The sequence below is a fragment of the Chiloscyllium plagiosum genome, chromosome 4, assembly GCF_004010195.1.
Source record: "Chiloscyllium plagiosum isolate BGI_BamShark_2017 chromosome 4, ASM401019v2, whole genome shotgun sequence".
NCBI classification, from domain to species: Eukaryota; Metazoa; Chordata; class Chondrichthyes; order Orectolobiformes; family Hemiscylliidae; genus Chiloscyllium; species Chiloscyllium plagiosum.
The window spans coordinates 4,395,098-4,421,589 of NC_057713.1; the positions used below are offsets into that span (position 1 = coordinate 4,395,098).

Below are 26,492 nucleotides of genomic sequence, written 5' to 3' on the forward strand. Positions count from 1 at the left end.
GTGTCACTGCGTACTGAGGTTCTACCTGTCCCCGGTGTTGCGAAGGATGGGCCTGGCCTCGCTGCCGTGGAACGCTCCAAGTAGCTGGACCGTTCCGTATCACCTTTCCTTCGTGGAGAAATTTATGAAGAAAAACACCTTTGACCACAAGTCCGTCAGGAAGTGGTCAGCACGTAGTGTCCTTGAGACCCTTCGGGAAAAGGAGAGGGCGGATCCTATCGAGCGGTTCCCTGATCAGACTGTCAAAGCCATTTGGCAGAATGCCTCATCACCAGAACTTTCCAACAAGCACCAAGACATGGCTTGGCTGGTGGTGAGAAGGGCTCTGCCTGTGAGATCCTTTATGCACGCTGGACTCTCAGCCGCCGCACCGCACGCTGCCCTCGAAGCGGCTGCGAGGAGGACGAGACTGTCACACACCTCCTTCTGGAATGTGCCTATGCAGAAGAATGCAGTGGTGTTTGTCGAGGTTCGTCCCGAGCAGCGCTTTGACGCGAGACTCCGTGCTCTACGGCCTGTTCCCCGGGACGCACACCGAGACGAACATCAACTGTGCCTGGAGGATCGTAAACTCGGTGAAAGACGCTCTCTGTGCGGTCCGAAACCTGTTGATCTTCCAGCTGAAGGAGTTGACCCCGACTGAGGTGTTGCAGACTGGCACATTCCAAGGTCCAGGACTACGCGTTGAGGGACGCATTGAAGCTTGGGGCAGCTGCCGCCAAGGCGTGGTGGGCAAAGACCACAGTGTAATGTCTGCCTGCCTAAGAACAGGGGGCCCACCCAGTCATTTGGGATCCACTGACGTCTCAGCTAAATATACGGATATATGATTGATAAACGTACAGACCTGAATGTACAAATGATAAATTCTTTTTATGCAAAGAAATGGAATGTTTACGTATGTATGGCATGTCCAGTTGTACAGACCATCAAAATATTTTATGAATAAAGTTTATTTTTGAAATAAAAAAATCAAAACTAAACTAGAACTTACCATTCACACAGTGGGGGTGGCTGGAGAGCAAGAGAAGGGGTGGAAAAGTTCAGAAACATTTGCACATGGCATGAACAGTGTGTCATTCAGCACACCTGCTTCAGCATTGTAGAGGCCAGCACTGGCAAACAACATGTGCCACATTTTCCATTATTTAAACGGCCCCACAAGGTGATGATTAATGACTGCGACAGACTGGGAGGCACTCAGCAATGCCACAAGTGAAGTGGTTATCGAAGAAAGTGGCTCCTTCATCAACAAGATTTGACACAAATTATTGTGACTGCATCGACACCTGCCCCACAAAACTGCTTCTGGGCCAAAGAATGCCACTCGGCCCATTGTGCCTGCACTAACCTGATACAGGTTTCCCCTGCTATCCAAAAGTAGAGAGTTGCTACGAAACCTTTTGTAAGCCGAAATGGCATAAAGTGAAGGAGCATTAATTTATATGGCAAAAATTTCGCCTTTTTCGTAAAAGCGAGAATCCTCTTTGGCTTTCTTTCAGTTAGTGAAAATAGGTACAAATATAAGAGTGAAGGGACAGAAAGGGAACTTTCAAAAAGTGGTCAATACCTGCACCCACAAACGCAAACCTGACCCCTGGGAGTTAATGACCTTTGGGATTTGAAGACCCATGGTGTCCCATTAATTACTGGAACAACACACCCACACAGACAGACAGACACACACACCCACCCACAGACACCCACACATACAGACACCCACACAGACAGACACCAACACAGACAGACACCAACACAGACACCCACACACCTATCTATTGCAACAGATGGAGGGCAGGAACAGTTCGCCCCCTACCCCGTATGTTGCTGTGGCCATGTTTTGTGATGCACCCACCTTGCTGAGCTGGTCTGTACGGAGGCATCTGTCTCTGGCCCATCATGTGGTTTGCCTGGTTCACTGGATTCATCATGGACATGGGCGGCTGGTTGGGGTAATGTTGGCTCGCCCCCTGGGGCATATTGTACTGCGAGGCAGATGCTTGTTGGTGCATCATGGGGCCTGAAAGATATACCACTATCAATGAAAGTGTTCGGCATGCCTCACAATCCCAACCACACAGAAGGCAGCAGACAAACTGCCACCTCCCCCCCCATTACTGAACCTTCCACCAAGGGGGGGGCAGCTGCTTGCTCTCCACTCAGTCCATGCCTCTCATAATTGTACACACCTCTATCAGGTCCTCGCTCGTTACTCAGAGACAATAATTAAGGTCCTACTCCATCTCCCTTGAATTTGTATTTTTTTTGCAGGTTTTGTGAAATCTAGCCAATGTAAACAGGGGCTACTGACTTCCCCCATTAAAACCCCTCAAGAATCTGGGACCCTGGAATTGATACGCAGTGCCCAGTCCAAAAGCAAAAGGAGGAAGAATTCATTCTTTGGACAGAACGATACAACCCAGAAGGACACGGAGGAGAGGAAAGGTCCAAGCCACTGCTCTGGCGATAGATTCAAACACATATGGAACTCAAATGCAATAAGTAAACATCTGGCGTGGAAATCTGTCTCAGGGACAGTCACCATGAACTATCAATCATTGTGAAAACTCACCTGGGTCATTAATTTCCTTTAGGGACAGAAATCCTCCATTCTTAACCAGTCCGGCCTACATGTGACTCCAGACCGACCTCTATGCCAGGATTCGAACCCAGGTCCCCACAATATTGCCTGGGTGAGGTTTGAGAAGATTTGTAGCTCAGGTGGAGGTTCTAGATGTAGGTTTGCTCGCTGAGCTGGATGGTTCATTTCCAGACGTTTCGTCACCCTTCTAGGAAACAACTTCAGCTTCGCCCAGAGGCACACTGAAGATGTTACCGAGGAGGGTGACGAAACGTCTGGAAATGAACCTTCCAGCTCAGCGAGCAAAGCTACATGCATTGCCTGAGTGTCTGGATCAATAGTCTAGCAATCATACCACCAGGCCACTACCGCCTGCCAGACTCGCTGACCATTTTCAGCACTTCCTGCTGTTTTATACTGTATCTGGTTCACCCCAACACCATCTATACAGCACCAGAGGGGTCTCTTACACTCATTCCAAGGTGGCAAATGCGGCATTAATTTAACCCCCCCCCAACTTGAACAGTAACACCAGCCAGCGCATTGCCAAACGTGCAGCGGGACATCACCAGAGAGGACTGAGCTCAAATATCAGCCGTTAGATTCAGAGGCAAGGGTGCTCTCCATTTCCCTCCTCAGCTCACACTCTGCAATTATCCTAGATTCCTCTTCGGGCTATTTACACACTTTTAAAAAAATATATACTTAAAGAATGAGAGCATCACCAGCCAGGCCAGCATCTATTGTCCATCCCTAAGTTAAGAGTCAACCACATCACTGTGGATCTGGAGTCACATGCAGGCCAGACCAGGTAAGGATGGCAGCTTCTTTCCCTGAAGGACATTTGTGAACCAGATGCGTTTTTCCAACAATTGGCTATGGACCCACGGTCGTTGGACTCTTCAGACTAGATGTTTATTGAATTCAAGTTCCACCATCTGCAGTGGCGGGATTCGAACCCAGGTCCCCAGAACATTACCCGAGTCTCCAGCGATAATACCATAGACCATTGCCTCTCATTGCCTAGTGTCAAAAAGTGTGGTGTTGGAAAAGCACAGCAGGTCAGGCAGCATCGAAGGAGCAGGAGAATCGACATTTTGAGCATAAGTCTTTCGTCAGGAACGTTATGCCTGAAATGTCGATTCTCCTGCTCCTCGGATGCTGCCTGACCTGCTGCGCTTTTCCAGCACTACACTTCCGACTCTGATCTCCAGCATCTGCAGTCCTCACTTTCTCCTCCTCCCCTTGCCAATCCCACTACTTTGCCTGCAACTTCTCCTCCAAGCCACTCAACCTTCTGACTTGGAAATATATCACCGTTCCTTCAGTGTCGCTGGGTCAAAATCTTGGAATTACCTCAAGGGACATTGTGGGTCTACCTACGGCACATGGACTGCAGCGGTTCAAGAGGGCAGCTCACCTCCCACCTTCAAGGGGCAACTAGGGAGCTTGCGGGCGGTGGGCCTCCCAATTGCCCTTCGGGAATGTGAACAGACCTCAGCACCCCTCCCTAACTCTGCAACCTCCTCCAGCTCCAAAACCCTTCAGAATACCTGCAATTCTCCAGCATTAGATCTCATGGACATCCCCTGTTTGCTTCACTACTGACAGAAATGTCTTCAGCAGATGCTTGGACCTTAAATGCTGGAATTGCCCCTCTCTCTTCCATTAAAAATACCCCTTTGAAACAAGCTGTCACCTGTCACATGACAGGCTCAGTGTTAAATTTTACATTATTTACTGTTCCTGTACAACACTCTGGCATGTGTCAGCCACATTACAGGCATTACATAAATACAGATTGTTGTTGCTGCTCAGTGGGGAGGCGAGCACATTTGTTACTCACCTTGGCTCGGCTGCATGTTCATGTTTGTTCGAGGGCCGTAGTTACTCATCGATTGTCCCGGGTTCATATTCATCTGGCTCTGCACTGGCATTCCCTGTGAAGATGGCACTGAATGACTGTAGCCTCCCATGGAGCCATGGCTACTGGTTGGCATGGTAACTGAGGCATTGGCCATGCTCGGTTGGCCTGGCCCTTGCACTGGCATGTGGTTTGGGCCTGGCAAATTTGAAGAAACAAACAGACGTTTTAGAAACCAGATTATCGATATCCCCTGGTTCCTCCAACCCAGTAACACATTTGCCCATAACTGCAGTGAAATCCACATAGACACTGCGATCAGACAAAATTTTTTTAATTATTAGCTACATTTACGTAGCGCTTTTTGTCACCTCTGGTCATCTTAAAGTGCTGAAGTGTCTGCTGGAATGCAAGAAAAATACTCAGCAAAATCCCCTTTGACCAGCTATGTGATAAGGAGCATAGAATCGTAGAATCACTACAGTGTGGAAGCAGGCCATTCGGACCATCGAATCCACACTGACTCTCTGAAGAGCATCCCACCCAACCCCTGTAACCCTGCATTTCCCATGACTAGCCTACACATCCCTGAAAACTATGGGCAATTTAGCACAGCCAATCCACATAACCTGCACACCTTTTGGATTGTGGGAGGAAACCAGAGCACTCAGAGGAAACCCACGAAGACACAGGGAGAACATACAAACTCCACACAGACAGTTGCCAGAGGCTGAAATCGAACCTAGGTCTCTGGCGCTGTGAGGTAGCAGTGCTAACCACTGAGCCACCGTGCCACCCTATCAAGGAGACCTGATTAGGCTGAATGACCAATATCTGCTCCACATCTTATCGGCTTCTTGTGATACTGACTTTATTTATTCATTGCTGTTTGGGCCAACATTTATTGCCCATCCCTAATTGTCCAGAACGTAGTGAAGAGTCAACCACATTGCTATGGGTCTGCAGTCACAGGTAGGCCAGACCTGGTAAGAATGGCAGATTTCCATCAGTGAACCAGATGGGTTTTTAGAATTATTCACACTGGTTTCACAGTAGTTCCAGATTTTTTAAAACTGAAATCAAATGTCACCATCTGGCACGGTGGGATTGGAATCCATGGCCCCAGAATGTTAACGCAAGGTTCTGGGTTCCGAGCCCACATGACCACTACACCATAACCTTCGCTTGAGACTTAACTAACACCCCGGAGGGAGTGCAGAGGATGTCACCTGGGATGGAGCCTCTCAGCAATGGAGAGAGGCTGGATATGTTTGGGGTGTTTTCTGTGGAGCAAAGAGGGTTTGGGGGGGATGGAGGGGAGACCTGATAGAGGGGTGTAAGATTATGAGGGGCATGGACAGGGTGGGGAAAGAAAGCATCTGTTCCCTTTCGTTGAAGAGTTAATAACAAGGGGGTACCATTTTAAGGTGAAAGGCAGGAGGTTTAGAGGGGATTTGAAGAAATGATTTTTCACCCAGAGGGTGGTGGGGGTCTGGAATGCTCTGTCTGGGAGGGTAGTTGAGGTGGAAAACCTCACCACATTTGAAACATCCTTGGATGGGCACTTGAAATGTCATAACATTCAAGGCTATGGGTTAAGTGTGGGAAAGTGGGACTCGTATAGATCTAGAAGAGTTTTCTTGCCTGTTGATGAACTGAAGGCCTTCTTCTGTAATGTTCGATTCAATGATTCTTTGAACAAGAATCACTGCTTTACATCCAGCCAAAACTTAGCTTAATGTCTCATCTGAAAGACAGGATCTCTGACAAAGCTGCAGTCCCACAAAGCTGCACTGCAGGGCCAGCCTTGATTTTTGTGCTCAGGCCCAGGAGTGGGATTTGAACTCAGAACTTCATGACTCAGTCTGTGTAACCACCGAGCAACGGCTAACAGATCAGAGTAACAAGGTGGAGGGATAACCTTAAAGATCCCTCATGCCTGCTGACCTGCTACAGTATGAAGGTACACAGACATAAGCTGTGAGCTCAAACAGGAAAAGGGGTCACAGATTGAAGATTTCACTGGTGAGATACCAGCCCTTATCATCCAATTCCATGACCCAAGTGCTGGAAAACATTGGGTGGCTCTTTGGCGAACACATGTATGTTTTTTTTAATTCATTCATGGGAACACGGTGGTGAAGTCAGCATTTGGTGCCCATCCCTCTTTGCCCCTTGAACTGATTACATTATTGGGCTATTTCGGGAGTCAGTTAACAGGATATAAGGCCTAGGAGCAGGAGTAGACCATTCAGCCCCTCAAGCCTGTTCTACCATATAATACCATCATGGCTAATCTCATGTCAGCCTCAACTCCCCTTTCCTGCCCATTCTCAATAACCCTTCACTAATTTAAAATTGGTATCCTTCTTAAAACTTACTCAGTGTCCCAGCATCCCCCGCACTCTGGGGGAAGTGAATCCCACAGATTCAAGTCTCTTTGAGAGAAGTAATTCCTCTCCATCTCGGTTTTAAATTTGCCCCCCCTTATCATAAAGCTATGACCTCTCGTTCTAGATTTCCTCCACATGAGAAAACACACAATCTACAACTCACTCCCTTGCAGCTTCTTCCACCCCTCAACAGATCCCTTTTGAAACCCTCTTTCTTCTTCTGCTCCAGGACAATAATTGTTAGCTATTCTGGTGACATCATTTCCCAAGATTGAATATCAAACAAACGCAGGCACCAACATCTGTCTCGAATTGAATCAAAGCTGCAGGGCTGTTGGTTTATCAGCAGTTCAGGTTCCAGAACCCTCAAATACCAGCTTCCCGTTGGCGGCGTTGAGAAGTGGCTTAGCCCAGGCAGCAGGTATCTGAGACCACAGGGGAAACTCACCAGGTATTTGTCCATTCATCTGGTTCTGCATGTGTGACGTCGGGGGCCCTCCTCCACCTCCACCAACCATACTGTCTGTGCCCATGCTGTGCCCGGGAGGGAGCTGGTTCATTCCACCAGGTCCCATGGGCATGGACTGTGTGGGAGGCTGAAACACAACAAAGAGCTACAATCACAATGGGAGACAAGGTGCAGCTCTCACTTCCACACCTCAGAGATGCCACTACATTAGAATTAGCTTCATTGTCATATGTCCTCCAATGAGTCATTCTGTTACAACGCACGTTTCTCAATATATATTCGCTGTATTGCAATTGACGAACTGGGGCCACTGTTTCTAAAGAGCGAAATTTTAAAACGTATGTTGTCTGTAATGCAATTACATCGCCAATACTTTTAAGTACTGTTTCTAAAGCGCAATTATCCTGTAAAGTAGGTTGCACAGGAACACAACCATCATGTTACAGGGGAACTGTACAGTCCAAGGTGTGTACAAGCCATCTTAGGTACAAGGTACACCTTCTTCAGTTATGTGTTTTCAGAAAACAGAGATATAGTTCATAAGTTTGCAGATGACACAAAATTAGAGGTGCAGTGGACAGCGAAGATGGTTACCTCAGATTACAACAGGATCTTGACCAGATGGGCCAATGGGCTGAGGAGTGGCAGATGGAGTTTAATTCAGATAAATGCGAGGTGCTGCATTTTGGGAAAGCAAATCTTAGCAGGATTTATACACTTAATGGTAAGGTCCTAGGGAGTGTTGCTGAACAAAGAGACCTTGGAGTGCAGGTTCATAGCTCCTTGAAAGTGGAGTCACAGGTAGATAGGATAGTGAAGAAGGTGTTTGGTATGCTTTCCTTTATTGGTCAGAGTATTGAGTACAGGAGTTGGGAGGTCATGGTGCGGCTGTACATGACATTGGTGAGGCCACTTTTGGACTATTGCCTGCAATTTTGGTCTCCTTCCTATCAGAAAGATGCTGTGAAACTTGGAAAGGGTTCAGAAAAGATTTACAGGAAGAGGCTGAATAGGCTGGGGCTGTTTTCCCTGGAGTCTCGGAGGCTGAGGGGTGACCTTATAGAAGTTTATTAAACCATGAGGGACATAGATAGGGCAAATAGACATGGTCTTTTTCCTGGGGTGGGGGAGTCCAGAACTAGAGGGCAAAGATTTAGGGTGAGAGGGGAAAGATATAAAAGAGACCTAAGGGGCAACCTTTTCATGAAGAGGTGGTACATGTATGGAATGAGCTGCCAGAGGAAGTGGTGGAGGGTGGTACAATTGCAACATTTAAAAGGCATCTGGATGGGTATACGAATAGGAAGGATTTGGAGGGATATGGGCCGGGTGCTGGCAGGTGGAACTAGACTGGTCAGCATGGACGAGTTGGACCGAAGGGTTTATTTCCGTGCTGTACATCTCTATCACTCTATAAGCAGAAGTCCAGCATTGCAGATTTTAGGAATACATTATAAAAGAGAGGGAAAAAAAGTCAGAATAACAGTCTTCCAACTCAATCCATGCTGGCACCTCATCTCCAGACCACACCTGGCTTCATCTTAAGGTTCACAAGGCCAGGAGATCACTCTGGAATCACCTCATCGATGTTTATCCCATCCAGGCATCTACTGTACTTAGGATCCGTAATACTGACCACGTGTCACAATTTCTTGCAGTGCAGTGGGAGTGTCCCTATCTCTAAGCCTGGAGAGCCGGGTTCTAATCCCACCTGCTCCAAAGGTGCATCATAACATCTCCGAGTGGGGTGATTAGGAAACATCGAAAATGGTTTACTTAGGCAGACATGGTGGAGAGATTGGGGGATAGACCCAGGATCCAGAAGAACATTCGACCAAGGAGCTGGAATAGGCCATTCAGCCCATTCAAATTGTTCAACACAATAATCAACTCCACTGGAGTCCTCAACTCCACTTCCTGCATGGTCCCACCCACCCCCTCAGCACTTAACTGCCTTGTTGACCAAACTCAGTCTAAACCGGTATTGAATACATTCAGTAACACAGCCTCCACTACTCACTGGGGAAGAGAGTTTCACGGATTAATGGCCCTCAAAAACTAAAAGAAAAATTCCTTAACTCCACCTTCAGTGGGAGACCCTTCATGTTACAATTGTGGTTGCATTTTCTCTCACAAGAGGAAACAGTCTCTCAGTATCCACCCTGTCACTTCCTGTCAGATTGCGAGAGTGTTCCCTACATTCAGGTCAGATATGAAGGAGTTGTTTTATCAAGAAAGATTGAACTGTTTAGGCCTATACACTTTGCAATTTAGAAGCATGAGAGGAGATCTAATTGAGGTGTACAGGATACTAAAGGGGATTGACACAGTAGACGTGGAGAGGATGTTTATTCACGTGGGGTCAATCTCAATTGACAGGTCACAGCTTGAGAATAAGGGGGGGGGGGCAGATTTAAACAGAGATGGGCAGGAACTACTTCTGTCAAAGGGACATGGATTTACTCCCACCAGAGTGCAGGGGATGCTGGGATACAGAGTAAATTTAAGGAAGGGACAGACAGATTTTTAATTAGCAATGGATTGGAGGGTTATAGGCAGGAAAGTGGGAGTTGAGACTGAGGTGAGATCAGCCATGATTGTATTACAGGGTGGAATAGGCTTGAGGGGGCTGAATGGCCTCCTCCTGCTCCTAGTTTTTATGTTCTCATGTTCACCTCTCATTCCTCTCAACTCCAGCAGATACAGGATCAGCCCATTCTAGCTGCTTGTGGTCAGATAAAACCCCTCACCCTGGTGAACCAGTCTGGTGACTCTTCTCCTTATAGCTCCAGTGTTAGTCTATCCCGTCTTAACAAAGTGACCAAACTGCATAGAATACTTGAGGTGTGCTCTTGCTGAGGTGGTGAAGGAGAGATTTAATTGAGGAGTTTCCGAAGAGCAGAGGATTTCAATAAGTAGGAAGCAACCTCCCTGGTTGTGGGAAAGGGGACTGTAGAGAGGAGACAGCAGACTGGAAGCTGAAAATTCCAGCCAGCCCATTCAGGAGTGAGGGTAGGAAGCAGGGGCCCACATAATGTGAAAGGGGGTTTGGGTGGGCAGTGTTGGCAGTAAACAGGAATACACTTCTGGCTCATCCTGGCTCCCCCTCACAAAAACAACACTTTGAAACTACAAAATGACGCCAATGGGTTTGGTTCAAATGCCCAAGGCTACAGGTTCGTCTGTTTATTATCATACTCATATCAGATTCAAACTTTAACTGTTTCTCTCCACTGATTTGCTGAGTTTCTCCAGCATTTGGAGTTTGCTTCAGACTTCCAGCGGCGTTTTGCTTTCATGTCTCTCAGTATCTACCCTGTCAATCCACTTCAGAAATGTGACTCTTTCAACGATGAGATCACCTTTCATTCCTCTAAACTCCGCAGGATACCATTTAGATTAACTCAACCACGCAGCACATAGACAACCCTCACTCACGGCAAGGACCAATATAGCGAATATTACCGAGAGCAATTAATAAACATGCAGAATGGACAGAGAGTTGGCACATTAATGTCACCGCAGGTAAGACAGAAATAATTAACTCCAGATTGCAGTTCACACTCTTTCTGGCTCCCAAAAGGATTACAAACACCTGTACTTCAGAGATTCAGCAAGCTTAATATTGTTTTACAAAATCCTATTGAAAAAAAAAGAGTACTTACAGCTGGTAAGAGTGACTGCATGTTCTGATTGGAATCTGCTATTGTTGCCAGATAGACCAAATTTCTATGAAGCATTTGCTGGTACCTGCAGGAGGAGGGAGAAAAAAGCAGTTTTATCAAAAGAATCATGGACCATACTTGTTTAAAGATTCAGCATCGAAACCGCGATCAAAGAATTAATTTCAGGTCCAGTTTAAAGCTCTGAATCATCCCAGGAGTTTCCCGAACACACATGCAGACATGAACATGCCCAGTTGAGCCATGACTCACTGAGGCAGAAGGTTATGGGCTCTCAGGTTGCATGCCAGAGATACAGTCAGACATACAGGACAGCCTGGGGTTACCACCAAGTCAAAGGCCTTGCCTTTCAGATGACCAACGATAGCATGCTCCCTCCCCCCGCAAACCATCTTCACTTTCCACGTGTATGTGTAAGTTCCCTGCGCCTCTGTTTTGAAGAGGGAGGGTGTTCACCCATTGTCCTCAAACAATATCAAACCAACAAGAGCAGGCCATTTGGCCCCTCAAGCCTGCTCCACCATTCAATGAGGTCACGGCTGATCTAATTGTACCTCACCTCCACATTCCTGCATATCCCCCAATAATCTTTCAATGAAGCTGCTGATGACAGTCATTTTTAAAACCATAGCTTGTGGCTGCTCACTTGTACAAATGTGCTTGTTACATCACATGGGATTAGGCTGGGGGTGGTGGGAATTTGAAGCTGGTGAAGTCTATGTTGAGGCCATTGGACTGTAAACTCCCCAGCAGAACAACAAAAGTCATAGAAAGATGACAGAGAATGTGCTTTGTACACACCACGGAGCATCAAGGAACCAAGTTATATGTTGGCTGATCAACCTTCAGCTCCATGGTATCAGATGAGCACTTGCAAGTGGGAGTCTACGGGGGAGCTGTGACTAATGTTCTGATTACCGACAATGACTCAAATCTTGAAAGGTCAGCCACAATTTCTTGACTGACTTACAGTATTAAATATCTCTTTAGAACATGCTGAATTTCATCAGTTTTTAAGCTTGTGAGATGACAAAGGGAACTTATTCCAGCCTCTGAGGTGTCTGGGAGTGCAGTAGAATGAGAAGTGATCAATCATGCCTCAATAAACACTTCTAATTCTTAAAATAAAAGAGTTAAATGCACAACTCTCAAACTTTGACAAAATAATGAGTGCAAAATAAGAAGCCATAATCTGACTCTAATTCATAAATGCAATAAGGAACACAGTGAAAATCTAGCAAAGTGAGAAAGTGGAATGTGAGTGAGGGGAATCATATCTACTCATTGAAAGGGGGTGTTAGATAAATAGGAGAGAGAGGAAGTGATTGGAGTTAGATCACACAACCTTACCAGCCCAGCTGTCACAACATTCAGGGCAATGGCTGACGGCAGGAAAGTGGGGTGAGTTTAGGTTGTAGTTTATTTTTGGCAGTACAGACTTGATCAGCCAAATGGCCTTTTCTGTACTGGATGATTCCAAGGAAGCAAGTTGTGAAGAGAGTAGAAGGAAGTTATAAAGGGATAGAGATGGATTCATTGAGCAAAGATGTGGTAAACAGATGAAATTGTCCAGTTTGGCAGGAAGAATAAAAACAAGCATGTTCTGTACATGGTGAGAGATTACAGAATTGGGTTCCGTGGAAGGGGAGAAGTTTGGTTCTCTGTGGCATAAGCGCTCCTTTACTCTGTGGTTACTGATTAACTGTGTCTCCTTACTCATTCTGCTGCTCTAACGAAATTGTTTCAGATCACAGAATCCCTACAGTTTGGAAGCAAGTTTTTAAACAATATTTTCACAGTCAGAGTCTGCTGCAAATGCTTGGGAATCCCTTACCATTCAAATCTGAAGCAATGACCTTGAAGCATAGGAGCCACAACTGTAGTTGAACGACATGCTGGTGTTAATAATGCAGCAGACCCACAACAAAAACTCAATAACACACACCCTTAAACAAGGAACACAGCTGGTGCAAGAGTTTAATACTACAAAAGGTATAAAGTAGCAGGGCTGATTGGAAAAGATCACAGAATACCATTTCTACAAGGAGTGAAAAGAAAAGAAATCAAACCTCATCTGCAAAGCGAAAGGGAAATCTAGTGAAGTTTGTGAATGCAAAGTTGCATTCTGCCATAGGGCACGCTGATAACCTTCCAGAAAATCATTAATCTGTAAAACACAGTGAATAAAATAAAGTGCGGGGAGAATAAAAGGAGATGAATTCTCTGACAGTATCATTGCAACCCTATCCTGGCCAGAGTCCCATGCTTTTGTCTTAATTCATTCAAAGGTGATGGAAAGCCACCATTTGCAGTTCACCCTTGAGTTAAGAGGCTGGATTGGTTTTTTCAGAGGGCGGCTAAGAGGCATCCACCTTGCTGTGGGCTTGGAGTCACGTGCACACCAGACTGGGTAAGCACAGCAGGGGGTTCACAACAAATCAATAATAAAATCACGGTCACCACCATGGGGACCAGCTTTAAAACCTGTGATTTTTTTTTTGAATCAACTGAATTTAAATAAATCTGCCAGCTATTGCAATCAAGATTGTGGAAAACGGCTTCTGGGTTCCCAGTTCAGCAACCACAAGACATGGAAAAATAGGCCATTCAGCCCATCGAATCTACTCCATTACTCAATGGGATCATGGCTGATCTGATAATCCTCACCTCCACTCTCCTGCCTTTTCCCCATCACCCTCGATTCCCCTTTTTGATTAAAAATCTGTCTGTCTCAGCCTTGGGACTCAATGCCCCAGCCTTGACAGCCCTCTGGAGGGAAAGAATTCCACAGATACACTCCCCTCTGAAAGAAGTAATTCCTCATCTTCAAATTAAACAGGTGACCCCTTAAACTGAGATAATGTCATCTGGTCCTTGCCAAAGATTCCACGAACAGAAAGTTGCAAATCACTGCCATCATTAAGAAAGGAAGTTATAGAGAGGTTGGGTTGTGAGGGGCTGGTGACTGATGTGTACAAAATTGTCTGTGTGTGAATTTTACGACAACGTGTTTGACAGAGCACCACATTTAAAGGGTGGTTAACAGAATCAGGGCTTATGGAATAGGAGGGTCTGTGTCCAATGGGATAACAACACATTGGTCATAAGGACACAAAGCTGTGATCTACGATAGGTGGCAGACAGCGCTGTTCCCAGAGGGTCAACTGCTTTTTATAATTCATGGAAACAATCCTGGAAGACAGGGAAAAATGCCAAACTTCTCTGATTCCACCAAGGTTGGAGGAGGGGCAAATAGTGGGAATGAGATGAACGATCGGGGCCAGGTTGGCAGACTCATGGCAGGTGGCGGTTAGAGAGAAGTATGAGGTGATGCATTGGGCAGAAGGGGTGGGGAGAGCTAACATCAACTACATGGCAGTTATGGACAGCATGCCCCCAGGGCACACGTCTACTGGGCTTTGAGACCGCAGAACGTTTTGAGTGAGAGTAACGAGCAAAGCATGCACTTACCAAACTGAGGAGCAAAATACAAAAGCAGGGAAAACACAGCAAACCTTTAGAAAGTTCTGGTTTGGGTCCCAGTTGGAGTTTTGTGTCCAGTTCTCACCACCCCCCTGTACTTCAGGAAGGATGTGATGACCCCTCAGGTGGTGAGGAGGCAAGTTGCCAGAATGGTTCCAGGGATGAGGGATTTTATGACAGGGTTGGGTGGAGACTCTGGAGTTGTTCTCCTTAGAAGCACGTGGGTGCACAGACAAAAGGAGGAGGAGTAGGCCATTCAGCCCATCAAACATGCTCTGCCATTTGACACGATCATCTATCTCAACGCCATACTCCTGCCCTCTCCCCATGTTCCTTGACACCTTTAGCCTCTAGAAGTCTGTGGAAACATGCTCAATGCCTCCTGTGCTAGAGAACTCCACATATTCTCTGCCCTCTGTGAAGATTTACCTTTACCTCAGTAATTACCTCCTTCCTCTGTCCAAAGTGGTGACCATGTAGCCTGAGATTGTGACCCTGTTCTGAACTTCTTGGTGCAAAGGAGGTTAAAGGAGCGGTTTGATCAATGTGAACCATGTTATGACAAGTTCAGATGAGGTAAAACTGTTTCGAATATTTATATTCTCTCAAGACGTGTACCTCGCTGGTTGGGTTGGCATTTATTACCCATCCCTAGTTGCCCTTCAGAAGGTGGTGGCGAACTGCTTCAGTATCTGAGGAGTTGTGAATGGTGCTGAACATTATGCAATCATCAGAGAACATCCTCACTTCTGGCATTATGATGGAGGGAAGGTCATTGACGAAGCAGCTCAAGATGGTTGGGCCTAGGACACTACCTGGAGGAACTTCTACTAAGATGTCCTGGAACTGAGATGACTGACCTCAAACAACCACAATTATTTTCCTATGTGTCAGGTATGGCTCAAACAGCAAAGAGTTTGCCCCGATACCCATTGATTCTAATTTTGTTTGGGCACCTTGATGCCACACTCTGTCAAATGCGGCCATGATGTCAAGGGTTATAACTCTCCCTTCACTCTGAACTTCAGCTCTTTTGAACCATGGCTGTAATGAGGTCAGGAGCTGAATGGCCTTGTCTCACCAATGCCTTGTATAGTTGCAGCAACACTTCCCTGCTTTTGTACACCATTCCTTAAACCAAAATGTCAAAATCCCATTTGGTCTTCTCTGGAATCAGGCCACAACCTGTTTTGATGTTTACCCACGATCACTGACAGGGACTTGTTTGAAGGCCTCCGGGAAATGCAACCCAGACCAGTGCAACACTCCCTCAGAACTGGCACAGGGGAGCGAGAGCCTTGGTTTTCATGTACAGATTATTCAGGATGTATTCGCAGAGCAGTTAGAAATATGTGATACATCAAGCAGAGTCAGCATGGCTTCATGAAGGGGAACTCATACCTGACAAGAACCACAATCATTTTCCTAGGTGCCAGGTATGACTCAAACCAGCGGAGAGTTTGCCCCAATACCCATTGATTCTAATTTTGTTTGGGCTCCTTGATGCCACACTCTGTCAAATGTGGATCAAGGGGAACAGGTAGACGTAATATATTTGGTTTTTTTCCATAGAATCCCTACAGTGTGGAAACAGGCCATTGGACCCAACAAGTCCACACCAAAGAGTAACCCACTCAGACCCATTCCCCCACCCAATTACTCTACATTTCCCCCTGACTAATGCACCTAGCCTACACATCCCTGAACACTATGGGCAATTTAGCACGGCCAATTCACTTGACCTGCATATCTTTGGACAGTGGGAGGAAACCTGTGCACCCAGCAGAAACCCACACAGACACGGGGAGAATGTGCAAACTCCACACAGACAGTCACCCGAGGTGGGAATTGAACCCGGGTCTCTGGGGCTATGAGGCAGCTGTGCTAACCACTGAGCCACTGCGCCGACCATATCTTTCTAAAAGATAATTGATAAGGTAGCGCAAGGAAGGCTTCAAAAAGGATAAGAGCAGAGCTTCCTTGAATTTTATTTCCATCTGCAGGAGCTTCTGAGGACCATGCAGAGCAGTGACTTCCAGAAGCAGAGGTCTATGCTACAATTGCCACGGGTGGAATTCACAGAGCAGCTGTATGTGTGCATCCACACAGCTTCAAGACAGCGTTGGTTAACAGCCCATGGCATTGGGAGGTGATATATTATCCAGAGCACTAGCTAACTCATTGAAGACAGAGTTGGGATGACGAGAGCATTTTCAGGATGACAGCCTATAACCAGTAGAGTGACGCAGGGATCAATGCTGGGGCCACAATTCCTTACAATCGATACTAATGACTTGGATGAGGAAAGTGTATGTACAATAACCAAATTTGTGGATGATACAAAAGTAAATGGGAAGGACATGAGACTAAAAAAACATTCTGCAGCGGTACAGATACTTTAAGTGAGAGGGCAAAAACTTGGCAGATGGAACATACTGCAGGAAAATGTGAGGTTTGGCAGGAAGATTAGAGGAGCGGAACATTATTTAAATGGGGAAAGATTGCAGAAAGCTACAGCACAGAAGGATTTGGCAGTCCTTGTCCACGAATCACAAAAAGCTAGTGTCCAAGTTCAGCCGGTAATAGGGAAGGCAAATGGAATGTTGGCCTTTAGATTAGATTAGATTAGATTAGATTAGATTAGATTACCTACAGTGTAGAAACAGGCCCTTCGAAGGGAACAAAGTATGAAAGTAGGCTTGGCTAAAACAATACTAAGGCACTAGTCAGATCACATGTGGAATACTGTGATCAGTTTTGGGCCCCTTATCGAAGGGAACATACACTGGCATTGTATGTCAGGTTCACTATGTTGGTGCTAGGTATAGAGGGGCAGTCTTATGAGGGGAGATTGGGTAGGTTGGGCCTGCACTTATTGGAGTTTAGAAGAGAGTGGACCTTATTGAAACATACACAATTCTGTAAGTAGTGACTTATAAATTCTGTATTGTACTCATTTGAGTAAGAGACAATAATTCTTAGAGGACATGGCAAGGACAATAATTAAAGCTGGCTTCCCCTGTGGGACCATTTAGGACCAAGGGTATAATCTCAGAGTAAGGGGTCACACAATTAGGGCAGAGATGAGGAGGAATTTTTTCTCTCAGAGGGGAATGAATCTGTGGAATTCTTTACCTCAGAGGGCTGTCAAGGCTGGGGCATTGAGTATATTCAAGGCTGAGACAGAGAGATTTTTAATCAGGAAGGGAATTCCCACAGTATTCCCACACTGTCCAAGATCACTGTGAGGATCCTACTGTCTCGACCTTGCCCCCTCGGGTGAAACACATCACCAGTCGTCTCTCTTTCACGAGAGAGCAGCTGTATAATTGCCTGGGACTATGACAACTTTACCTTCAGAGGTCAGTTAGCTCAATTGGCTGGGCAGCTGGTTGGCAATACAGCGTGACACCAACAATGTGGGTTCAATTCCCACACCGGCTGAGGTTACCACAAAGAACGCTCCTTTTCCTCCTCCCCCCTCACCTGAGGCATGGTGACTCTCAGGTTAAACCACCCCCAGCTGTGTCTCTCTGTCTCTCCCTCGGTAATGTGAGAGCATCCCGATGGTCTAGCAGGAGCATGGGGATTGTACCTCTATCGAGGCGGGAGGGCGGACACTAGTCAGACACAGGGAGAATCTCCCAGCTCTTCTTCCACTTGCAGCCAGTGGATCTGCCACATGGGCAGGGGAAGGCAGTGGTTAGCCCCCACTGGAGGCACCCTCAACAAAGCAGCACTGCCTCAGTACCCAACCCTGAAGGTGGGTGCTGTTGAGGGGCACGTTTAGCCTAAACTGGGTGCTCAAATACTAGTCCCACAACCCTTCTGGATCCATCTTCAAAGAGGCTGCTGATCTGTCACTTTATCCACGTGGAATGGGGACTCTGGCAGTAGGTTGCAAAGCTCTCTTTAGCTTCCGAACCAACAGCGTTCTCGGTTTTAGTCCTGAATGATCGGTGTGTATTTACCCCCACACTGAGCAGATAAGGTCCATAGAATATCACGTATAAACCAGTATTGTTTGTTTTGTAACAACAGTCAAGGAGAGCTCAGCATTAAGTGCCAGCCCCTGGCAAATTACACATGCAGTGGCGCTTAAAGCAAGTGATCAACTACTTTTTGACTGGGTTTACATCAACACATCCTTCAGTCAATCATAGAACAGGTCTCAAACCTATCAGAGTCTGGAAATTTGCCAAAGAGAGGTGAGAACAGTGATACAAAAAGGGAGGAATTAACCTGCATTTAATATAGCTACTTTCTATAATCCCAAGACACCCCAAAATGCTATACAGCTGAAACATGGAATATAGGAGCAGGAGTAGGCCAATCAGCCCTTCAAGCCTGCCCTGCCATTCAATATGATCATGGCTGATCATCCAGCTCAGTCCCCTATGCCCACTTTCTCCCCATACGCTTTGATCTCTTTAGCCCCAAGAACTACATCTAACTCCTTCTAAAGAAGGTCTCTAGGAAAGTGGGTGTGACAAACATTGGATCAACCATTGATGGAGAAGGCTCGAGGGGGCAAATGGTATCCTCGTGTCCCTATTTCTTACGGTCTTCTTGAAAACATTCAATGTTTTGGTCTCAACCACTTTCTGTAACAGAAAATTCCACAGGCTCCCACTCTCTCTGGATGAAGACGTTTCTCCCCATCTCAGTCCGAAATGGCCTTTTCCCTAGACTGTCACCCCCTGGTTCTGGACAAAACAAATCATGAAGTGCTCTGCCAAATGTGGAGACCATTGTAATGTAGCTTAACGCAGTTGCAACGTAGGGAACAGGGAAGCCAAATGCTTTAAACACAGCAAGATCTCACCAACAACCATGCCATTTGTGGAAAAAAAGTAGTGATGTTAATAAGGTATGAAAAATGGCCATGAGACCCAGTAAGAAATTCCCAATTATTCTTCCGTGTCACACCAGGCCACCTTTCACAGCCAGCTGAAAACACAGCAGCGGTCTTGACTTTACACCGCCTCATCTCCCCCACTCCTCGCCCCAGTGAAATATCGGCCTCTCACACAGGGAGGCACTGCCTCGGTACCAGTGCCAGGGGTGGGGACTGGCGAGGGAGCTCTGCCAGTCTGGGCTGATGACTCCATAATGGGTCCCACTCTCGGACTCAGTATGAACACAGTGCTGTTAGTGACACCTTCCCACAGGCTATTTAACACAATGACTGCGACTAAAACTAGACCCAAAGAGCCGGTGTAGGGGCTGGAGGGGGTTACAGAGATAGGGAGGGGGTGTAGGGGCTGGAGGGGGTTACAGAGATAGGGAGGGGGTGGAGGTGGTGACAGAGATAGGGAGAGATGATGGGGCTGGAGGAGGTGACAGAGATAGGGTGTGGTATAGCGTGGCGCAGTGAGTATGTAAAAACTTTAACTGCTCGATTGAAATAGCCCTTATTTCACATGGACCAATGTCCTTGTGCAGAGGCAAGTGGATGCCAATGTTAGCAGCAGCTGCAGGCTGGAGAGATGATGGCACCGTGCCACTGTCACTGGATAAATAATCTCAGGCCCTGGGCCAAATTTCTGGGGACATGACAGATGGCAAAAACTCAATTCCACAACAAAAATAAAAGGAGTTTTTGAAGGAAGTGAGGGGGTAAACTGCCGGCCGCTAGCACGTTCACTCTGTCTTCCCCAGATTCGGAGAACTGGGAATTGAGACCGGAGATTTGCAAATTGCAATTGTAAACATTACAGCGAGAGCGAGGCAGGGGAGGAGATTGCTGGGGCCTTGACAGAGATCTTTGTATCCTCTTTAGCCACAGCCAATGTTCCAGATCACTGGAGAATAGCCAATGTTGTTCCTTTGTTTATGGAGGACTGCAGGGATAATCTGGGAATGTCGAAGTCAGTAAGACTTACATCAGTGGTAGGGAGATTATTGAAGAAGATTTTTAGGGATAGGCATATTTAGAAATGAATGGATGTATTAGAAATAGTCAGCATGGGAGGCAGGTCTTATCTCAAATTTGAATGGAATTTTCTAAGGAAGTGAGGGGTGGCACAGTGGCTAACACTGCTGCCTCACGGCGCCAGAGACTTGGGTTCGATTCCAGCCTTGGGTGAATCTCTGCATGGAGTTTACACATTCTCCCAGTGCTCTGGTTTCCTCTCACAATCCAGAGACGTGCAGGTTAGGTGAACTGGCCATGCTATTTTGCCCATAGTGTTCAGGGGTGTGTAGGTTAGGTGCATTGATCAGGGGAAATGCAGAGTAATAGGGTTGGGGTAATGGGTTACTCTTCAGAGGGTCAGTGTGGACTTGTTGGGCCAAATAGCCTGTTTCCACACTGTAGGGATTCTATGAAGAAGAACAAGATGATTGAGGAGGGTAGGGCAGTGGATGTCATCTGCGTGGACTTTACTGAAGCACTTAACAAGGTCCCTCATGGTTGGCTGGCTCAGAAGATTAGGACATATAGGATCTGTGGAGAATTAATAAAGTTGGATACAAAATTGACTTGGTCATAGAAGACAGAGGGTAGTTGTGAGGGGGTGTTTTTCTGACCGGAGGTCTATGATTAGTGATGTTCTGCAAGGATCAGTGGTAGGACCTCTATTATTTCTAATATATAGATATAAATGATTTGAATGAAAATGTCGTAGATTTGATTAGTAAATTTGCAGATGACACGAAAATTGGTGGCAATGTGGACACAGTGAGGAAGGTGATCAAAGGATGCAGCAGGACATAGATCAGTTAGAAAGTTGGACAGAGAAATGGCAGATGGAGCTTTACCCAGTGTGAGGTGATGCATTTTGGGAGGTCAAATGCAAGAAGAAAGTAGACAGGAAATGGTAGCACCCATAGGAGATTTGATATACAGAAGAATCTTGGGGTTCAAATCCATAGCTCCTTGAAAGTGGCAACACAACCAGATAAGGTGGTAAAGAAGGCATACAGCGTTTGCCATATCGCAGATGCATAAAACTTTAGCTCGGCCACATTTGGAGTATTGTGTGCAGTTCTGGTCGCCACACTTTACGAAAGATGTGATGGCTTTGGAGGGGATGCGGAATCCTCTATTAAACCTGCCCACCACATTTTCAGAGGTTTACCGGAATGTTGTCTGGATTGGAGGGTTCTGAAGAAGGGTCTCTCCATCTGAAACGTTAACTCTTGATTTCTCTCCACTGATGCTGCCAGACTTGCCAGCAATCCCTGGTTTTATAGCTTTAAAGGAGAGATTTAACAAACCCGAATTGTTTTGCTAGATTGTCAGAGGCTGATGGGAAACCTGACAGAAGTTTATAAAATGAGAGGCACGGCTAGGGTGGCTAGTCAGAGTCTTTTTTCCCAGGTTTGAAAAGGCAAATACTAAGGGGTATAGGTTTAAGCTGAGAGAGGGGAAAAAAGTTTAAAGAGATATGTGAGAATTCCTTTTTACACAGAGGGTTGTAGGTGCTTGGAATATGCTGTCAGGGAGGTGGTAACAACAGATATGATAGCAATGTTTAATAGACAGACACATGAGTAGGCAGGGAATAGAGGGATATGGACCACATGCAGACAAATGGGATCAGTTTAGAATGGCATCGTGGACAGCACAAACAAAGTGGGCCGAAGGGCCTGTTCCTATGTTGTACTATTCTATTTCTATGTCAAAGACTAAGAATAATCCCACCAATTATAGACCAGTCAAGTTTAGCTTCAAGGGTGGGGACATGTCTCAACACAGTTATTCAGGACAAAATGCCGGTGTTGGACTGGGGTGGACAAAGTTAAAAATCACACAACACCAGGTTATAGTTGGAAGCACTAGCTTTCAGAACGCTGCTCCTTCATCAGGTGGTTGGGGAGTATAAGATCGTAAGAAACAGAATTTAAAGCAAAAGTTTACAGTGTGATGCTACCTAAATTATATATTGAGAAATAACTGGATGGTTTGTCAAGTCTCTCAATTCTGTTAATTCAGGATAAAATTAGTAATTACAGTGGAAAACCTGACATTGAGTCATATAGTATGGAAATAAACCCTGTGGTCCCACTAGTCCATGCTGAATATAATCCCAAACTAAACGAGCTCCACCTGCCTACTCTTGGCCCATATCCCTCCAAACCTTTCCTTTTCTTGTATCTATCCAAATGTCTTTTAAACATTGGAACTGTTCCCACATCCACCACTTCCTCAGGAAGTTCGTTCCACATATGTCCACAGATCACTGAAGGCAGCAGGACAGGTGGAGAGAACAGTTAGCAAAGTTTACATTATTCTCTGGTTTATTAACAGAGGCATAGAGTAATAGAACAAGGAGTCAATGTTGAACAAATATACAAGACACTTGTTAAACCTCAGCTGAGTACAGTTGTGGGTGCCACTTTATAGGATAGATGTGAATGTATTGGAGCGTGTGCAGAAGTGGATTACAAGAATGGCTCCAGAGATGAGAAACTTCAGCGATAAGGACAGATTGGAGAATTTGAGACTGTTCTCCCTGAAGAGACGGCGGCAGAGAGGAGATTTAGGGACAGAGTTTTTCCAAAGGCAGGAATGGGCCGGACAGAGTAGATAGGGAGAAACTGTATCAGAATGCAAAAGGAAAAAGAAGAGGTGGCGCAGATTTAAGGTGATGTGCAGAGGAGGCAGGGTGTGGTGCGGAATAACCTTCTCACCTTGCGAGGGTGTGGAATACACCGCCTGGAAATGTGGTGGAGGCAGGTTCAACTGAAGAGGATCAGTGGATGGCTATTTGAATAAATAATATGGAAGGGTATTGGGAAAAAGGAGGAGATTGTTTCTGTTACCTAGAACGACAGGAACATGGGAAGTAGGAGGGATAAGCCTCTCAAATCTGTTCCACCGTTCAACATGGCTCATCACTCAACTGCTCCTTCTGTCTCCCTACACCCTTCGATCCTTTACAAGTAACATTCACTCTACACAAATCCAGCCAATGACAATGTCCAACAGCAGAGAATCTAACCATCATCCCTCAACATTCCATGGCATCACCATCATTGAATCCCCCCACTATCAACATCCACAAACTGGACTGGACTCCCCATATAAATCCAGAGAGCTAGGACAAGGGAGACATTATCAGGATGCAACCTGTGATTAGTGAGTGCCACCGGGATGAAGACTGGGACCACCATGACCTGGATGAGGAAAGTGAATCTACTAACATCAACTTTGCAGATGACAGAAAATAGGTGGGAATGTAAGGGATGAAGATGGCACAAAGGTTTGGCAGAGGGACGTAGACAGGTTAAGTGAGGAGGCAAAGACTTGGCAGATGGAATATAATGTGGGGAAATGGGAGGTCACACACCTTGGCAGGAAGAATAGAAGAGTTGATTATTACTTAAACAGAGAAAGACTGCAGAAAACTACAGGACAAAGGGATTTGGGAGTCTTCACCCGTGAATCACAAAATGTTAGAATCCAATTTGAGCGGGTAGTCGGGAAGGCAAATGGATTGTCGGTCTTCAAAGGGAATGGAGTATAAAAATTTGGAGATTTTCTTAAAACTATACAAGGTACTAGTCCTACCTCAGCTGGAATATTGTGAACAGTTTCTGCCCCTTATTTAAGGAAAAAATATACTGGCATTGGAGGCAGTGCTGATCCTGGGGATGGAGGGACTGTCTTATGAGGAGAGGTTGAGTAGGTTGGGCCTGTAGTCACTGGGGTTTAGAGGAATGAGAGGGGACCTTTTAGAAACATACAGGATTACTGGGAAACTTGACAATGCTCATGCAGAAAGATTGTTTCCACGTATAGGAGAGTCTAGAATCAGAGGGAATAATCTCAGGAGAATGGGTTCCCCATTTACGATGGAGATGAGGAGGAATCTCTTCTGTTAGAGGGGAGTGAACCTGTGGAATTCTTTCCCACGGAGTGTCGTCAAGGCTGGGTCATTGTGTATATTCAAGGCTGAAACAGACAGATTTTTAATCAGGAAGGGGAATCGAGGGTGATGGGGAAAAGGCGGGAAGGTGGAGATAAGGATTATCAGATCAGCCATGAATTGAATGGCAAGGCAGACTCGATGGGCTGAATGGTAATATCAGGGCTACCCTGGACTAAAGCTTGTATTGTGGGATTTGCATTCTTAAGTTTTATTTGTTTCTACTTCCAACAATTAAAGACGTAAGATTGATGGACATAGATCCTTGAAGATAGCAGGACAGATGGCCAAAATAGTTAAGGAATATTTAGTTGATGCATTAAGTTCAAGAGCGAGGAGGTTGTGACGGAGTTGTACATAATGCCAACTGGACCATAGCTGGAGTACTGTGTGCAGTTCTGGTCACCACACAGTATAGGATTGTTGTGATTGTACTGGAGGGGGTACAGAGGAGATTTACCAGGATGTTGCCTGGGATGGAGCACATCAACTATCAAAGAGAGATTGGACAGTCTGGGGTTGTCTTCCTTCAAGCAGAGAAAGCGGAGGTGGATCTGATTGGGGCATACAGAGGTCATAGCAGCACATTCTTAGTAGAGTGACCAATAACCAGGAGCACTGATTTAAGGTAAGGAGGTGGCTTAGAGGGGATTTGAGGGGGAAAGGGCTTTTACCCAGAGGGAGTTGGATACCCAGAACTGACTGCCTCAAATAAAACCAACTTACTGGCAGCATTTAGCAGTTTTCCACTTGCTCTGTTGAGAGGTAGGAACCTGCACACCGTTCAAATACAGAGGAACCTCTGTTATCCGAAGGACACTGGCAGGGAGTATCTCATTCAGTTAATCAAATTCCACATAATAAAATGCCGGGTAACATAATTTAGCTGAGCATTGGAACCTTGCAATCTCGTTCGGACAATCTGAAACTCGGATAATCAAATGCTGGATAATTGGGGTTCCTCGGTATTCAGCTAAAAATCACACAACACCAGGTTACAGTCCAACAGGTTCCTTTGGAAGCACTAGCTTTCTGATGAAGGAGCAGCGCTCCGAAAGCTAGTGCTTCCAAATAAACCTGTTGGACCATAACCTGGTGTTGTGTGATTTTTTTAAAACTTTGTCCACCCCAGTCCAAAACTGGCACCTCCACATCATGGCTTTAAATACTCAGATATGCATCCAAAGTGTCAAAACATACAAGACTGTGGGCTAAGTACTGGATAGTGGGATTAGAATCGATGCATGTTTGATGACCAGCATGGACTCAATGGGCTGAAGAGCCTCCTACAACGCTGTTAAAACTCTATTGTTCATGTGGCCAGGCATCACTTTAAATGCAAGTTGAAAGCGGAAAGAAAAAAATTCTGACAAGGGATGTAGTCATTTATTACCCAACCCTAAGTGCTCAGAGGACAGTTAAGAGTCAACCACATTGCTGTGGGTCTGGAGTCACATGTAGGCCAGACCAGGGAAGGATGGCAGGTTCCTTCCCTAAAGGACATCAGTGAACTGCATGAGTTTTTCCAACAATCGATGATAGTTTCACAGTCACCATAACCAGAGGCGAGCTTTCAATTCCAGACTTGTTCAATTTAAATTGTCCCAGAGTGGTGCAGTCCCTGTGTCCCTGCAGTAATAGTCTGGATTCTCTTGATTACTGGCCCCTGATATTGCCACGACATCACCCTCTCCCCAAAAACAGAAAAGTAAAATCAACTTACTGCGAACATTCGGCAGTTTTCCCTTTGCTCTGGTAATCCATTATGCATTGGATAAGCTGGTTGTTTTCATCCAGTAACTAATAAAAGAATAGGGAGGAGGAAATCAGTGCAACAGGCACTTGTCCCCTAGTGCTCACCAAGCCCCTGCACATCAACACTCCCACTGTTTGAAATCTTATGGCATTGAGCTTGGGTTTTGATTTTCCCCAGCCTATCAGATAGAACATAGAAGAATACAGCGCAGTACAGGCCCTTTGGCCCTCGATGTTGCGCCGATCCAAGCCCACCTAACCTATACTAACCCACTATCCTCCATATACCTATCCAATGCCCGCTTAAATGCCCATAAAGAGGGAGAGTCCACCACTGCTACTGGCAGGGCATTCCATGAACTTACGACTCGCTGAGTGAAGAACCTAAC

The 26,492-nt window shown here is 46.0% G+C and overlaps 1 protein-coding gene across 7 annotated transcripts in view; it reads right to left on the reverse strand.

Moving 5' to 3' along the window:
• The window catches only part of ss18 (SS18 subunit of BAF chromatin remodeling complex), an 80,616-nt gene that overhangs the window by 45,001 nt on the left and 9,123 nt on the right, over positions 1-26,492 (reverse strand). For 5 of the 7 annotated variants that reach the window (XR_006311341.1, XM_043687615.1, XM_043687621.1 and 2 more), the window contains exons 2-6: positions 26,072-26,148; positions 10,973-11,057; positions 7,287-7,434; positions 4,428-4,643; positions 1,856-2,020 (exon numbers count right to left, since the gene is read on the reverse strand). Coding sequence is in view for 6 of the 7 variants with exons in the window: in XM_043687615.1 (XP_043543550.1) it covers positions 1,856-2,020; positions 4,428-4,643; positions 7,287-7,434; positions 10,973-11,057; positions 26,072-26,148 (691 nt within the window). In the remaining variant the exon portion in view is untranslated. Of the gene's footprint in view, positions 1-1,855; positions 2,021-4,427; positions 4,644-7,286; positions 7,435-10,972; positions 11,058-13,059; positions 13,143-26,071; positions 26,149-26,492 lie in introns of those variants that run through there. The other 2 variants (XM_043687618.1, XM_043687620.1) reach the window with 2 other exon arrangements.